Source organism: Drosophila persimilis, unplaced genomic scaffold (genome assembly GCF_003286085.1).
Source record: "Drosophila persimilis strain 14011-0111.01,24,50 unplaced genomic scaffold, DperRS2 tig00000002-arrow-pilon, whole genome shotgun sequence".
NCBI classification, from domain to species: Eukaryota; Metazoa; Arthropoda; class Insecta; order Diptera; family Drosophilidae; genus Drosophila; species Drosophila persimilis.
In genome coordinates, this window is record NW_020825289.1 from 7,057,299 (window position 1) to 7,072,710 (window position 15,412).

At 41.6% G+C, this 15,412-nt stretch overlaps 2 protein-coding genes across 2 annotated transcripts in view; one reads left to right on the forward strand and one right to left on the reverse strand.

The window, feature by feature from the left end:
* LOC6590118 (cyclic nucleotide-gated channel rod photoreceptor subunit alpha) overlaps positions 1 to 4,380 on the reverse strand; it is a 59,152-nt gene extending 54,772 nt beyond the window's left edge. The window contains exon 1 of the mRNA XM_026986198.1: positions 3,158 to 4,380. The gene's annotated coding sequence lies outside the window, so the exon portion shown is untranslated. The remainder of the gene's footprint in view (positions 1 to 3,157) is intronic.
* Positions 4,381 to 11,936: 7,556 nt separating this feature from the next.
* LOC6590085 (ATP synthase subunit alpha, mitochondrial) lies at positions 11,937 to 14,993 on the forward strand. The gene is made up of 4 exons (XM_002016003.2): positions 11,937 to 12,037; positions 12,716 to 13,296; positions 13,362 to 14,163; positions 14,223 to 14,993. The coding sequence occupies exons 1-4, from the start codon at positions 11,972 to 11,974 to the stop codon at positions 14,430 to 14,432; spliced, it is 1,659 nt and encodes a 552-aa protein (XP_002016039.1). The 5' UTR covers positions 11,937 to 11,971; the 3' UTR covers positions 14,433 to 14,993.
* The last annotated feature ends 419 nt before the right edge of the window (positions 14,994 to 15,412 follow it).

Here is a 15,412-nt window from a genome sequence, read left to right on the forward strand (position 1 = left end):
GGAAGGTGGGTTGCCTTTGTGCCTGTAGTGGTAGAGAGAGCTTTAATTAGGGAGCCAAAAGCCTATACAGTAGGAATCGAAGGACGATCTGATGGGTGAGTCGAGCGGGAGGAGGGCGGAAGAGTGGGAAATGCTGTTACTGTTCCGTAAGAGGCTTAAAGTTCGCAAAATGGAAGGAAAAATGTGTTGGCAAAATGTGAAAATGCTTTCGAGTGTGACGTCCAATAAGAATTAGTGGCCAGCATCCTCCTCCAGAAGGATGCGGCAGGCTGTCCTGTCGTGTATTGCCGATTTTTCGACTTTTTTTTTGCTTTATTTTTGTTGGGCCGTTAGTGCCATTGATTGACAGGCAAAATGCGGACACGTTGTCAGGTCGCAGGACCCAGGCTGGTAACGACATGAAGCAAGTATTTTTCGGTATGCAGGCCGCCCACGGGCTCCATGGCTCCACATCCTTCATGCACGCTAATTGAAGCACGTCGTTACAACCACAGAGGCAGTGGCAAAGGCAGTGGAAGTGGACGTGGAAGCAGTGGCATGGGAACAGTGGTAGTGGCAGGGGCGGTGGCAGTAGAAGACTCTGTCGAAGAAATGCACTTAATTGGACTACTACGAAGGGCTGCAGCAGCACCTAAGGACTACCGAAGTGCGTACCGATACCTTCTCCAACGATTAATTAGTGGCCCCAGCGAAGAGCTACGCTCTGGCCGCTTGAGGGAGATATCTCCAGAGAGGTAATTGACCTTCCATCTTACCGCTGAAGTTCGACCCCAACGCCCACTTTAAAGCCAACCACTTTTAACCCATCTTCCTGTCAATTTTCTTGTTTAATAGCGTGGAAAAATCCACCCATGGTGGCTTTTTTGTCACATTTCTTGTCAAATTTAAGCGTAAAATTTCCCTACATGATTCTGATATTTCGACAGGTGTTGCTTTTCATAAGACAACCCCTTTTCCTTGTTTTCCCGTAAGAGTTCCTCTGAACTTGTGTGGTGGAATGTCATTTAATGGTGCTCCCAGGAGGTAGCACCAAAGTATTCTCCATCCTCCGTCCACCCTATATCCTTCAAGCATTCCCGTGGTTGTTTTTCCATGGTATCTCGACTCTTCCTCGCTTCGTCTTACGCATAATTAGCGTCGGCGAAAGTAAACTTCTTAAGCTGCAGTTAAAAGCCATAAAACTTATGCGCATCGCTGGCTGTCATGTTAAATTCATAATTTCAATTTGAAATTGTTATTACAGCCGCCCATTCCCCATTCCTTGGCCCCCCCTCTCCACCTCTGTGGGGACGTTCTTCTCACGTTCTTCCTTGATTATTATTATTGACAGTCGCCGCTGCCGCTGCCGCCGCCGCCGCCGCGGCCGTCTCCGTGGCAGTCAGTCGCTGAGGCTGCTGATGTGTCCGTTGTTTTAGTTCTGTCTCTCGCATCCTCCCTGGCTCTCATTTTAGTCTCATAAATATGCAAATTAATCATTTGCGGAAATTTACATATTTAATAAGTTGCTTTAATTAAATGTTCACGCACGCATGCCTTGCAATCTTGCCCCCGAGAATCGGATGGAAATCAGTGGAATATCCTTTTATTCCACATTAATGACAACTCGCGTTAATTGTGCTTCGCTGCAGTGATATCTTCTACACACACACACACACGCGCCAGTTGGATCCCTTCTGCATCCTGTTCGACGAAAAGGAAAAGGCAAAGGAAAGACGGGGAAAAGGGGAAACTTTTGGCTGGCAACTGTTTCGCGTATCTTAGGACACAGTCACGTTCTCATTCAACAGACAACACAGGCTACAGAAACGGCAAAAAGAAAATCTTTTTTGTGTTCAACGAGAGAAATTTCCAAAAAAAATAAAGAGAAAGAAAAAGAGAAAGAAAAGAAAAAAAGAGAAAATAAGCAAAGAAAAACGAGGCAAAAATTTATATTATATGCAAACTGTGAGGCGCAGCGTACATAAATTAACATTTTTATGCCCCGCTGCAATGGAGCAGAAAGGAGAGGATGGAGAGGATAGAGAGGATGTTTCGGCGGCCCAACCCAGGAGTTGTAGCATCCACAGAGCACCCGTTGGAGATGGGTATTTTTTCTAATGCCCGCATTATTTACGAGGCAACGTCCAGCCCGCCAACCGCCCCCCACTGTCCACGTCCCAAGCTGAGCACCCGGCCCATTCACCATTTCTTCATTTCATTTCATTTCATTTCGTTTCCATTTTCATTTCCCATTTCGTTTCGTTTCATTTCGCCTCGTCGCATTCTTTGGCATTTTCCTTTGACGCCACAAATAATTTTAATTGGTTTTCCCCTTAAGGGGAGCCCCCCTCACTCGCACAGAGATGGTAATGACTTCTTATCTATATAGAGTGTATGCCACAGTGCGTGGCAGAATCATAAGACCAGAAAGAAAGGTCCAATCGCAATCCAAACTTTTCAACGTATCGATTGGGGAATACTTAAGCTCTTCGAACTTTTGTGTGTCCTTTTCCACACAGATAGAACCAACATTTGCTCAAAATATACATATGCAAAACTTGGGACAGCTCTTTGGGCTCTTAGCTTTCGTGTGCATATACATAGTACACAATACATTATATTTTCATCTTCTAAGAGCTTCCCTTTCTAGTTTTATCTTAGAAACACACAGACCTCCTATCTAAGCTCTCAACACACACTTATTCCTATTATATGGCACTGTGTCTTAATTTTCTTCCTTCATCCAGATATATGCAACATTTTTTATTTATTCATTCTATTAAAAGCACTGTAGCTTTATCAGCCCACAAAGGCTACAAGAATAGACACATTCATCATCCCAGTTGTTGTTCGACCATGCAACCCCTTTATGCATTTTGTTAAAGTTGCCCCTGTATCTCCAAGTGTTTGTTTTAGCCACAATTGCAATTTGATTTGAATAAAATTTGCATAAATTTGTGTGCGAGTATGGACATTATTTCATGTGTGTGTGTGCGTGTAACTCCTGGCAGGAAACTTGCCACATTTGGCTCTACCACATTTCCATGAATGAAATGATTGGACAACTAGGGTATTTGGGTTTCTGGGTTTTGGGCACGAAAATGCATTATATAATTAGCAAAAGTTGCAGGTAAACCTAAATTTATCATATATAATAGTAGTAACAGGATACTCTTACCTTTTCGCCTACAATTAACAAGTATTTCCCAGCTGTTTCTTTGCCTTAGTTTTCACTTGTGCTTTCCTTTCTTAGCTCTTTCTTTCTTAATCTTCTGCTCTTTCTCTTGGTTTAGTTAACCATTGTTTTTTAACTGTTGTTTTTGCTTACACACACAAACACACACACACATACACGTACACTTTCACAGATTCGGAGACACTCGCGCAACACGAACACAGATACAGGCGGCTTCGGTGGCTGCGGCTGCTGCGGCGGGGACGTGCGTCAAACGTTTGGGGCACATATTTCGGATGGAGAATTCATTAGGCATGCGGGAATTTTAATTTCACTTGCTCACACACACGCACATAGTATGTGGCGACATATTTCTCAAGCATTTTTGCAACGGAATCGAGGCGACGGATGTGGGATGTGGGTTTCTCCTGCTGCTGCCGATGCTGTTGCTGTTGCTGTTGCTCCTTGTCCTGCTCCTGTTTCTGTTCCTGCGAGTCCTAGACATGCTTTTCGGTTTGTTTTTTTGGCGGCTCTGGCGTTGCTTTTCAATTTTCGTGTGGCGTTGACCTTGCCGCCCAAGTGGAAATAACTATGCCACACACGGCACACACACCACCCACCTCCACACACACGCACACACACGCTACTCACACAGTGAGGCTGAGCGCACGTTGACAGCTGTCAAAAATTGCGTGGAAAGGCTGGAGATTTTTTCAGCATTTTACAGCCTGCTGGTGGCAAGGAGGAGGAGGCGGTACAACACCGCGGCAGGACAGCAGGACCGTGGCCGGAGCCGGGGCCGACAGGAGCAGTACGACAATATAGGCCTCCAGAATTTCCATAACGCACGAGGGGCGGTGAGGGGAGGGCGACTGGCAGCGGAGCTGAGCAGAGCCCTACGCGTTTAATGTTCAAGTCAAGTGCGAAGCTTATGCGCCCCGACACGTGCGCGTGAGTGCGTCGTCGTGTCGTCTCCAGCGGGGGTAGGACATTGAGCTGGGGGCTCAGGGTTGTTCCTTCTCTTTCTCGCCCGCACTCGGTGTTTTATTATTTCGTTCTTTCTATCCTCTTTGTGTGATGCTTTTCCCCCCTGCAAACACCACGAGATTCGTTCCTTTTGTTCTTCTCCGCTCCGCCGCTGCGATGACAAATTTTTCGTTGTCTGTGTACAACAAAACAAAAAAAAAAGGAGAAGGAAAACACGAGAGGAGAGTAGAGTGTAGAGGAGAGAATAGAATAGAAAAGAAGAGTTTGGGGGATAGAAGAGGAGAGGATGAGCGCTTTCCAGTTTTTTAACGGCCGCCGATATGATTTCTCACTTTCGTTTTCCTTTCGCTCTTTTGTACCGTTGCTGGAATTATTTTTTTTTCGTTAGGTTGTGTGGTTTCAAGAACTTTTTTTTATCGTTTGTCTGTTGTTCTCCGTGCTCTCCTTTTCTGTACCGCTCCGCTCATTCGTTGTTGTTGCTTTGGTGTCGTCCCGTTTGCATAATAAATGTAAGCCGTTTGCGTTTTTCGCATCAGCGTCCGCGATGGATGCCACCGACCCGCATCCGTGTCGGCCTAAAACACACGTGGCGGATAAGAATTTCGATATTTCTGCGGATGCTGCTAATGCACGGTCCAGCCAGCCAGCCTATTCCGGCCAACAGCTGCTCACCAGCCGAAAATCCGGGCTGTGCGATTTGAAAATGTACCGAATTTTAAGTTTTCCACCCGAATTACCGATTGCGGTGCGTTGTTCGAACCCGAGATTCCGAATTCCGGATTCCGTCAGCTCGTCTCTCGCGCAATTCACTTGTTCATCGCACGGGACCACTTTTCCTACTCTCAGCCGCTTTTCATTTGGATTTTCCACCCGCAAGTTTATTCGAAGAGTCTGTGCAAAATCACTCAAAGCATCCCAACCAACGCCAGCCAGCAGCCGACGCGGCGCACAGTGGCGAATTCCGCCGTTTCAGCTTGCTAAATTAATAACTTCTGAACAAATAAAGATATCTTCATGAAACCAACTGCATTTGAAAGAAAAATCTTTCAAAATGTAATCTGCTTAAGTAAATTATGCTACAGTGTCTATAAGCTTCACAATAATGGGTTAAAGTTTAACTTTTTTGCCGGTGCATATTTTCCTATGTAAAATGCTAAATAATTTTTGTTTTGTTTTATCGATAAAGTACTTTTAATATTGTTTTTTGCTATAAAAACTATTTTGTATTTCATTTTTAACTTAACATAATATTAAAAAATTTAATTTAAAAAAAATGTTTAGTTATTTATACAGTAATTTTGTTTTTCTCAAAGAATGTCGGTGATGAGCTTTTATCGCTTGTGTTTCTAAATCCTTGTTTCAATCCTGGTCAAAACGACAGGTAAAGGTAGAAATACTAGCCTGCATATTCATACGTAACCAACAACATAATTGAGGTAGCGCGAGATTGAAAATTATTCTAATATTGAGTGTACTTGAGCATATGGATTCATTAGTAGCTAACTTTTGAGCAGTTTTTCACCTTTGACTGCTCTTTACAAAAATATATCCCTAAATTTTCCCGAGATTTTGTTTGTATATGTTCCTTGAACTATTTATTACCTAAGCCTAAAAGCCCTTTGTGCGCTTCGGAGCCGTTTGGCTTCTATACCGATTTACCTGTCACAACCTCGCACGAAAAACGGTTAAAATATGATTTTGTATGGGATTTAAGAGCTGTGATAGCCGTTTCTCTGGAAAATTCTCTATTAGATGCGTATATTCATTGCATCCAAAGCGCTAAAAAATCTCCGACTTTTGCCAACGCTTTTCGTTGAAATCGCCACTGTGCGGCGCGCCGTGCCAAGATCCAGTTGGAAATTTGAGTGTGAAAACGCAAACGCACTCAAGAGCGCGAGCTTTGACTGCCGTGTTGGAGAACATTATTGAGATATTGAAGAAAACATTGTAAAAGCTCATCTGAAACGGGAAAGTTTACTCTCTCACTCTCTCTCGGCTTCTTGGCTCAGATTCGTTTCGGTTTCTCTTGGGGAAAAACACATTAAAACAGAAAAATATTATATTCCTAGAGACCGAAAGTAAGGAAAATTAGTTCGAAAATTCGAACTTAGAGCTTTTATAATACCAAATTTTATTTCTGTGGCTGAAGTAGCCGTAAAATAAGGGACTGAAATGAGATCATTCAAAATTTTATTTTATTGAAATATTTCGTAGATTTCTCTGCAATACGATTTACACAATAATTAAATTTAACATGTTTGTGCGCTAATTTTGGCCAATTTAAAAAACAGCAGTTTTACTCTTTTTTAATTTCGATACATTTGATAAGCACGGTTCGATTATTGCTACCGCTTATCTATTAATAGATGGCGCTCATGTATGTAGAATACTCGATGGAGATGCGCGCCAAAGAACCATGGTTTAAATCTTATAGAAAACACCCAACAATTCCTAATAACGAAATAATTATTATTTTTGATTTTTATTGAATAATTATTATTTTTGATTTTTATTGAATAATTATTATTATAATTATTATTTTTGATTTTTATTGAATAATTATTATTTTTTTTTTTTTATTTGTATAATTTTTATTATAATTGTTATTCTTGATTTTGATTGAATAATGATTATTTCTGACTTTTATTGCTTGTGTTTTTTTGATAATTGTCCCAATTTTCAACCTATTTCAACGATATTGTACAGCTCATCGTCTATCTACAAAGACCAAGAATAGGTAAAAGGATATAAATACAAGATAATAACCAGATGCAAGAATATGTCTAAAACATATAAATTTGGGAAGAGGTCCTTATAAATTACGTTTATCTTCATATAAAATTAACGAAATAGGGTATAAAAAGGCCTATACACGCATTATGTCTTTAAATACCAGCAACATTGCGCCATTTTTTTTTGTTGAACTATTTTGTTTAAGCCTTGTTTTACCGGAAATAAAAGTAAAGAAAGGACTAAAAACCAAACCAATCTTGTAGAAAATTTATTAATTAATCTGATAAAATTATGGGGGCATGGCTAAATGGTCTATATAGCTAATATTATCCGACGGAATATCATAATCGAGGAATTCCAATGACGGAGAACGATTAACCTTTTATACGCCAAGGGGCATTTTAATATTCCACTGAAAATAATGAAAATCGAATAATTTTAACGCAGTTCAGATGAAAGATGGGGTGCTTTTTTTAAGTTCGGAAGAAAGATGGCGTGGAACTACCCACCCTTCCATGAGCGCCTTTTTTTGAATTCGCGCGCTCCCTTTTCCTATTCAGGGTCCCGCTCTTCTTCTCGCTCTCGTCCCACCCAACTACCGTTTTCTACTCCCTCATGACTACGTTACACTTTCATATTATATTCATGTTATATTTTCTTATTTATCTATTTTTTTAACAATATTAATTTATAACCTAGATTCTGCCACTAATCATACAGTATATAGATGTGCCAGTTCATACAACGAAGGCGTCACACACTGGCTAGCGCGTTCAGTACCCCAGAGTACTGACGCAGTACGCGAGATTTGATTAAATAATTTGGATGTAGCAATATAAAAAACTTCAGCACTTTCACTCCAAACATTTTGGGCCAATGAAAGTAGACTTCCTGTGGATATTTAAATTCTTCAAAATATTTTCGCATATCCGACAGGGTCTCATTGACAAGATTTTTGTCTTGCAGTGCACCTAAAACCCTAAATGGGTTTTTATCGTAGAGGACATTACTATTTAGACAGTCGAATAATCTATTAATTTTTTCAATAAATGCACTTTAAGAAGCCTCCAGAACTAATCATTGTTCGAAGAGCAGCGGCCACACTTTGGCTAAACACTTGAGTGGCATATTTGACCTTCATTTTTTCAAAGCTATTTGGATATATATGATTTGTTGTTAATTTCTGTAATCGATTTCATACAGTTCTTCGACTATTTTCCATGAAAGAACGCCATCAGGGGTATACAGATTTCTATTTCGGACAATGTTCCTTAGCGATTTAATCAAATGCGGAACATTGTAAATCGCAAATATTTCTTTATCTTGAACTTTAAAGCTGGGGTTCTTAATGTCGGCTCCCAGTCTTCTGAAAACAGGTCTATTATTTGAGCCCTGTTGTCCTTTTTAAAGTATTGGTTATTTATTATTAGTTAATGCGATTTAACATAGCATCTCCGCCATTGACCTAAATCTGTGAAAGCACCAACACTTTTCACGGAACGAAACAAAACCAACCTGCAATCAGCTGTTCAATTGCAGAAGTCCCGCGGGGGTCCCGCCAGCCATCCGTAATTGGTGGAATATTTGTAGAAATTTCATTATTGTTTATTGCTTCTGTCCCGGCTACCCTGTGTTTATCTATTTACAATTCAGTGGTACTTCGATAAGAAGCCACAAAAGTGAAATTAAAGCAAGAATGGATTATGCAGAAGATCGGATATCTTTATAACTATAGGTTATTAGTGTTCAATCAGCGTTTAGAGTAATTAAAGCAATTTAACTCTACCATGCATAAATGAACACAGCATAAAATAACACGTTCGTGTCATTCAAATTTTATTGTGCCCTCAAGAGCAGGAACAATGCGTTGCCAGCTGATTATCTCTGCGCTTCTCGGATTATTCCTAACATTCCACATCAATATAAACGTAAATATATGGATAATACTATTAAAGTGGACAATATTGAACCAAGTTTTCAGGATGCCGTCGTCTTTAAGTTTACAAACTTCGTCTGCGAGAGTTACAACCAATCATGGTTCGTGTTCCACAACTATCGTCTGAAGGCCATCAGTCGAAACAAAGTGCTCCTCAATATGAATGGGACGATACTACATCCGACCAACAATATTTCAATTCATGGCAGAATTTTCAAAAAGGCAAACGGCTATAAGCCTTGGCTCTTCGATATTTACTTTGATTTCTGTCAGTATTTCAGAAAGCGGAATCAACCTGTTTTTAATATAATCTATGGGCTCTTCAAACAGTTTAGTAACATAAACCACTCATGCCCCTACGTGGTAAGATTATACGTCTATATCTAACCAATTGTACATCTGAAATTTATATTGCAGGGTCCACAGATTATCAAGGACTTTTATCTAATTCCTGAGCTACTGCGTGTTCCCATGCCAACAGGGGATTATTTATTGGCGCTTCAGTGGTACTTCGATAAGAACCATTGATTATTACGAACGTTAGTTTTACATTCGTGGAGGATTTAATGAAGAGACATTAGTGGGAATCACCTGAATACAGATTCAGTAGAATCCTGAAGGTCCCTGTAAACAACAGTAGAAAATTTATTGTACCGATAAATCAAATATATGTATGGGCTAATCCATGAAACTTTTAAACAGCTCATCATCTGTCTACAAAGACCAAGACTAGGTAAAAGGATGTAAATACAAGATGATAATCATATGCATAAATATGTCTAAAACATATAAATTTAAGAAAATTTGTTCGCAAAACAAAATCTTCATAATAAATTAACGAAATAAGGTATAGAAAGACCTATAAACGCATCATGTCTTCAGATACCAGCAACATTGCGACAGTTTTTTGTTGCACTATTTTGTTTGAACAATATTTTAGTCAATAAATAATAAAATCAAAGATTAAGAACTAACCAATCTTGTAGAAAATTTATTTATCAATGGTATAAAATTATATGGGCAGAGCTAAAGGTTTTAGTTAGACAGCATTATTCATCGGAATAAATTCATCTTACGTTTTATTAGGTTTCATTTGTTGATCTTCTTCGCTAAAAGAAAATTAGAAAATTGATTCACTAATCGGATAAAATTATGTGGGCATAGATAAATATTCTATATAGCTGGGAATATTCGACGGAAGGACAAAATTGAGGGAATCGTATTTGTTGAATCGGTAATGGCCCGGTTGACAACATTTAAATCCTTGTCGCTCACATTCAAAAAAGATAGATTTGGCGCGCACCACTCGTAACCAGTCGATAGTATCGATAACCGAACTTGAAACGGGTAGAATCGGTAATAACCGGTTCACAACAAATGAGTCCCATTCCATACACAAACATGTTGCTAACATACCCTGGGGGAAATGGATGTTATAGAATTGAGGAAAAAGGGCGTACAAAGGCCTATACAAGCGTTATGTCTTCAAATTCCAGCGACATTGCAACTGTTTTTTGTTGAACTTTTTTGCTTAAAACCTGTTTAGTCAAAATACAATAAAAGCAAGGACTAAAAACTGGCCAGTTAAGTAAAAAATTTATTCATTAATCGTATAAAATTATGTGGGCATAGATAAAGGCCCGGTCGACAACATTTAAATCCTTGTCGCTCACATTCAAAAAAGGTAGATTTGGCGCGCACCACTCGGTATATTTTGTATATTTCGGTGCTGTTCTGAGGGTCATACTGTAGAAACTGGTTTTCGCCGCGGTCCCATGTGGTGTTTTTTAGTGCTAAATGGTATTTTTGTCAATTATTAATTTAATTTTCAATGTTATATAGAAATCCAATAAATGCAAGTATTTCGAATAGGCCAATCATGTATAGAAATTATTCATCAATCGTATAAAATTAAGTGGGCATGGCTAAATGTTCTATATAGCTGGTAATATTCAATGGAACAAAGAATATGAGGAATTTGGTTTCCAATCCTGACGGAGAACGATTTCAATTTTCCACTGAAAATAATGAAAATTTAATCATTTTAGCGCAGTTCAGCTGAAAAATATCGTGGTTTTTTTTTTAAGTTTATAGTAGAGATGGCATGAATCCTCAAGAAGAATTTACAATCAGTAATATTTTCCGCCATTTACCTCAAGTAGTTGAACTATTTAAATACAGGGGGCTTTAGTGGGCTAAGACGCTTGCACGGTTATTCTGTGCTTCCCACTATCGCCCACTATCGAAACATTGAACCGTCGATATTTAGTAGCGCGATAGTGTCTTACCATCGATAGTGTCCCTCTACACCAAATTAGTGATGTAAATTTGTTGTCCATCGATGTTGTCAAAATCAAACATCGATGTTGGATTGATACATCGGATTTATTCTTCGATGCATCGATGTATGACCGCGAAATCAGGACCTGATGATTGCGATGGGAAAATTAGTGACAGGCAGTTGTGTTTCTGATACTGAGTTTTATTGAACAAATGGATCTCCTTATATAGCTAGCAGTGGTACTCTTATTGTATGGGATGGAACGCACAGGCTCCATGTGAGTGTATTTTTAGATAGGGTACACTTACTCTGTGCGGGGGTTACATTTCAGTGCATTTACTTAGATACTTGGCAGCAATAGAGTAAATAGTTTACTGCTTCACCCTTTTTGGTGCTCTTAGTTGCTAATGTAATTTTCGTGTCGTCATATTCATTGGCATGAAGTGACATGGCCAATTGTATTTATGAGTATTTGTGTATGAAATTGTACTGTCTATTCTGTAATATTAATAAGGTATATGTCTGTGACTGAACAGTACCCTTCCCAAACACACAACGGGTTGCCTTCGAATGATGTTAACGCCGTTCGCAGTTTCATATTTAAACAAATGTATACCATCTACAGTAAATTTGATTCATTTTAAGTCAAATATGAAATTAAACTACCGATGTTTTGCAAAACATCGACGCATCACTGAACATCGGTAGCAGCAAAAACATCGGAAAACATCAGTGAACATCGGCAGAAAAACATCGATGCTCGATGCTCGATGCATCGATGTTTTTCTTACATCACTATTGAAAAAGTCTACGAGGAGAGGAGTTGGTGTTGGAATTATTTAATTATTTTCTGCGGCAAAAGAGTTAAAAAGTATAGAAAATGTCGATGATTTCTGCACGCTTGGCGTCGTCGGTCGCGCGCACCTTGCCCAAGTCGGCCGCACAGGTATTAAAAACTGAAAAACAGCCACGGCGAAAAATTTGCATATAGAAGTTATACATAATCCCACCCAATTGCCGAGAGAATTGGCGAAGAAAACGTGCAGCCTAAGTTGAAATGGATTATAAAGCATGGTTGGAGGAGACTCCCCAGTAGCGGCCAGCGGATCGCTTGGTTTTTCAGCGTTTTGGCCAAGAATTTGTGTTACGCAATTCGGCAAAAATCGTAAACGGCCGGATGGGGCCTCCTCTGTTACATAACTATCGCTAAGATGTCTAGGAACTTGAAATTGCAATTTGGTAGCTAATCGCATAGTAATAGTGACTAGAAACGCGCAAGGTGCATTTGTTGTGTAGAAATATTACATAATTTTGGGTATGTCGGCTTCGCCATCGGCTCGTTGGCAGTACCCAAAAGTGTGAGGTTATGTGCAAGGCAGCAAGTGTCGAGCCAGCAGTTGAGTGCATGAGGGGGTGTGCGGAGAGTAGAATTGGTAAAAAAAAAGAACCGTAGAGTTTCGTGTATCTATTATTCGTGGGTAAAAAACCACAGAGCAGATGAAAAGCTGGTGTCCCTCGTGTAGTGGTTACTCAACTACGGCACATTCCCTCCGCACACACTTGCCTTACATAAGCGAAATTGTTAGTAATTCCGGAACTCGATTCGATTGCTATTCTCTTCCAGATTGCCTGCAAGGTTGCGTACCCAGCTTCCACTCTCGCTGCCCGTAAGTTCCATGTTGCCAGCACACAGCGCAGCGCGGAAATCTCTTCCGTCCTGGAGGAGAGAATCCTGGGCATTTCGCCCAAGGCCGATCTGGAGGAAACCGGTCGTGTGCTGAGCATTGGTGACGGTATCGCTCGTGTCTATGGCCTGAACAACGTGCAGGCCGATGAGATGGTGGAGTTTTCCTCCGGTTTGAAGGGCATGTCCCTCAACTTGGAGGCCGACAATGTCGGTGTGGTCGTCTTCGGTAACGACAAGCTGATCAAGCAGGGCGATATTGTCAAGCGTACTGGCGCCATTGTCGATGTCCCAGTCGGTTATGAGCTGCTGGGTCGCGTTGTCGACGCTCTGGGTAACGCCATCGACGGCCTGGGCGCCATCGACACCAAGGACCGCTTCCGTGTCGGCATCAAGGCCCCCGGCATCATTCCCCGTGTGTCTGTGCGCGAGCCCATGCAGACCGGAATCAAGGCTGTGGACTCTCTGGTGCCCATCGGTCGTGGCCAGCGTGAGCTGATCATCGGCGACAGGCAGACTGGGTAAGTGGTGAAGAGCTCTACCCACAGTTTCTCCAACTGACTCTGTAACCCGACCGCTCTTGCAGAAAGACTGCTCTGGCCATTGATACCATCATCAACCAGAAGCGTTTCAACGACGCCCAGGAGGAGTCCAAGAAGCTGTACTGCATCTACGTTGCCATTGGCCAGAAGCGTTCCACTGTCGCCCAGATGCTGAAGCGTCTGACTGACGCCGGCGCCATGAAGTACACTATTATTGTGTCTGCCACCGCTTCGGATGCCGCTCCCCTGCAGTATCTGGCTCCCTACTCCGGTTGCGCCATGGGCGAGTTCTTCCGCGACAAGGGAAAGCACGCTCTGATCATCTACGACGATTTGTCCAAGCATGCCGTCGCCTACCGTCAGATGTCTCTGCTGCTGCGTCGTCCCCCAGGTCGTGAGGCCTACCCCGGTGATGTGTTCTACCTTCACTCCCGTCTCTTGGAGCGTGCCGCCAAGATGTCCCCCGCCATGGGAGGTGGATCCCTGACTGCCCTGCCCGTTATTGAGACCCAGGCCGGTGATGTGTCCGCCTACATTCCAACCAACGTCATTTCGATCACTGACGGCCAGATCTTCTTGGAAACCGAGTTGTTCTACAAGGGTATCCGTCCCGCCATCAACGTCGGTCTCTCTGTCTCCCGTGTCGGCTCCGCTGCCCAGACCAAGGCCATGAAGCAGGTTGCCGGCTCCATGAAGCTGGAGTTGGCTCAGTACCGTGAGGTCGCTGCCTTCGCCCAGTTCGGTTCTGATTTGGATGCCTCCACCCAGCAGCTGCTGAACCGTGGTGTGCGTCTGACCGAGCTGCTCAAGCAGGGACAGTACGTGCCCATGGCCATTGAGGATCAGGTGCGTAGCCTATTGATGCACCCTCTGCGATGTGTCTCTAATCTCTCCTTCCACTCAAGGTTGCTGTCATCTACTGCGGCGTGCGCGGTTACTTGGACAAGATGGACCCCGGCAAGATCACCAACTTCGAGAAGGAGTTCTTGCAGCTCATGAAGACCAGCGAGCAGGGTCTGCTCGACACCATTGCCAAGGAGGGCGCTATCTCTGAGGCCACCGATGCCAAGCTGAAGGATATTGTTTCCAAGTTCTTGGCCACCTTCCAGGGTTAGAAATTGTAACATCAGTCAACCGCGCGGTTTAACATCTTAGATGCGGCGGAGAGATTACCCTAAAAGCAAGATCAATAAAGTAGAATATTGTCTAAGTCGAAAGTCCCCTAACAATTTCATTACTGCCCATTGCCGCGCGCAGATCTAATAATCAAGAATAACATCATAAAGAAGCCTACACTACAACTTAAGATAAACCAAATTATACAAAACAAAAGAAAACCCTTTTGCGCATTCATGTTTTCCTGCGTTTCCAGCCAGCTCCGTGCCCCGACACGTCGCCCAACGCCACAAAATGCCACAAATCTTGGGAGAGAGGGAGAGCAGGCGGAAGGCGGCGGACGGGGCACGGAATGGACGGATCCAGTTTCGAATTTCAGCGACATCCGTGTGGTTCTTCCAACCATAAGATAATGATAATGATAATCCTGCATTGTTCTTCTACCCTAAAAAATTGTGTAATCAATATTTTAAATATTGTAATCGAGAATAGTCGAATACTGTCTGTGGATGATTGTGAAACGATGATGAAATAAAAACGATACTAAATTATACTTTAAACGAAGAACTATCAAAGGAGCTATATTTATTTCATTCTTTGAAGATTTACACCTTTTGATTGGTATTGTTCGTAGCCAAAAGATTCTGAGAAAGCGCAATGTAGTCTTTATTTGAATTTTGCCACAGACAAGAAGATCCCAAAGAGATTCTCTTAATAATAAGAATAAGTAGAGGGCGGTAATAATATATTCCTATGCTGTTTGCGTATGAGTATCAAAGAATACAGGACCTGAAAATTAAGGCTATTTATTTATATGTATTCTTATGAGAGTTTTATAAAAGTTTGGTGGAAGATATTAAATAGTGTTTCAATTAACTTACCTTCCAAAAGTCCTTGGTATTAGTCCTTTTGTTCAGCTTGATCAAAAGTCTAGAATTCGGAATATTCTTATTATCTAAATGTTCCACGAAATCTTTTG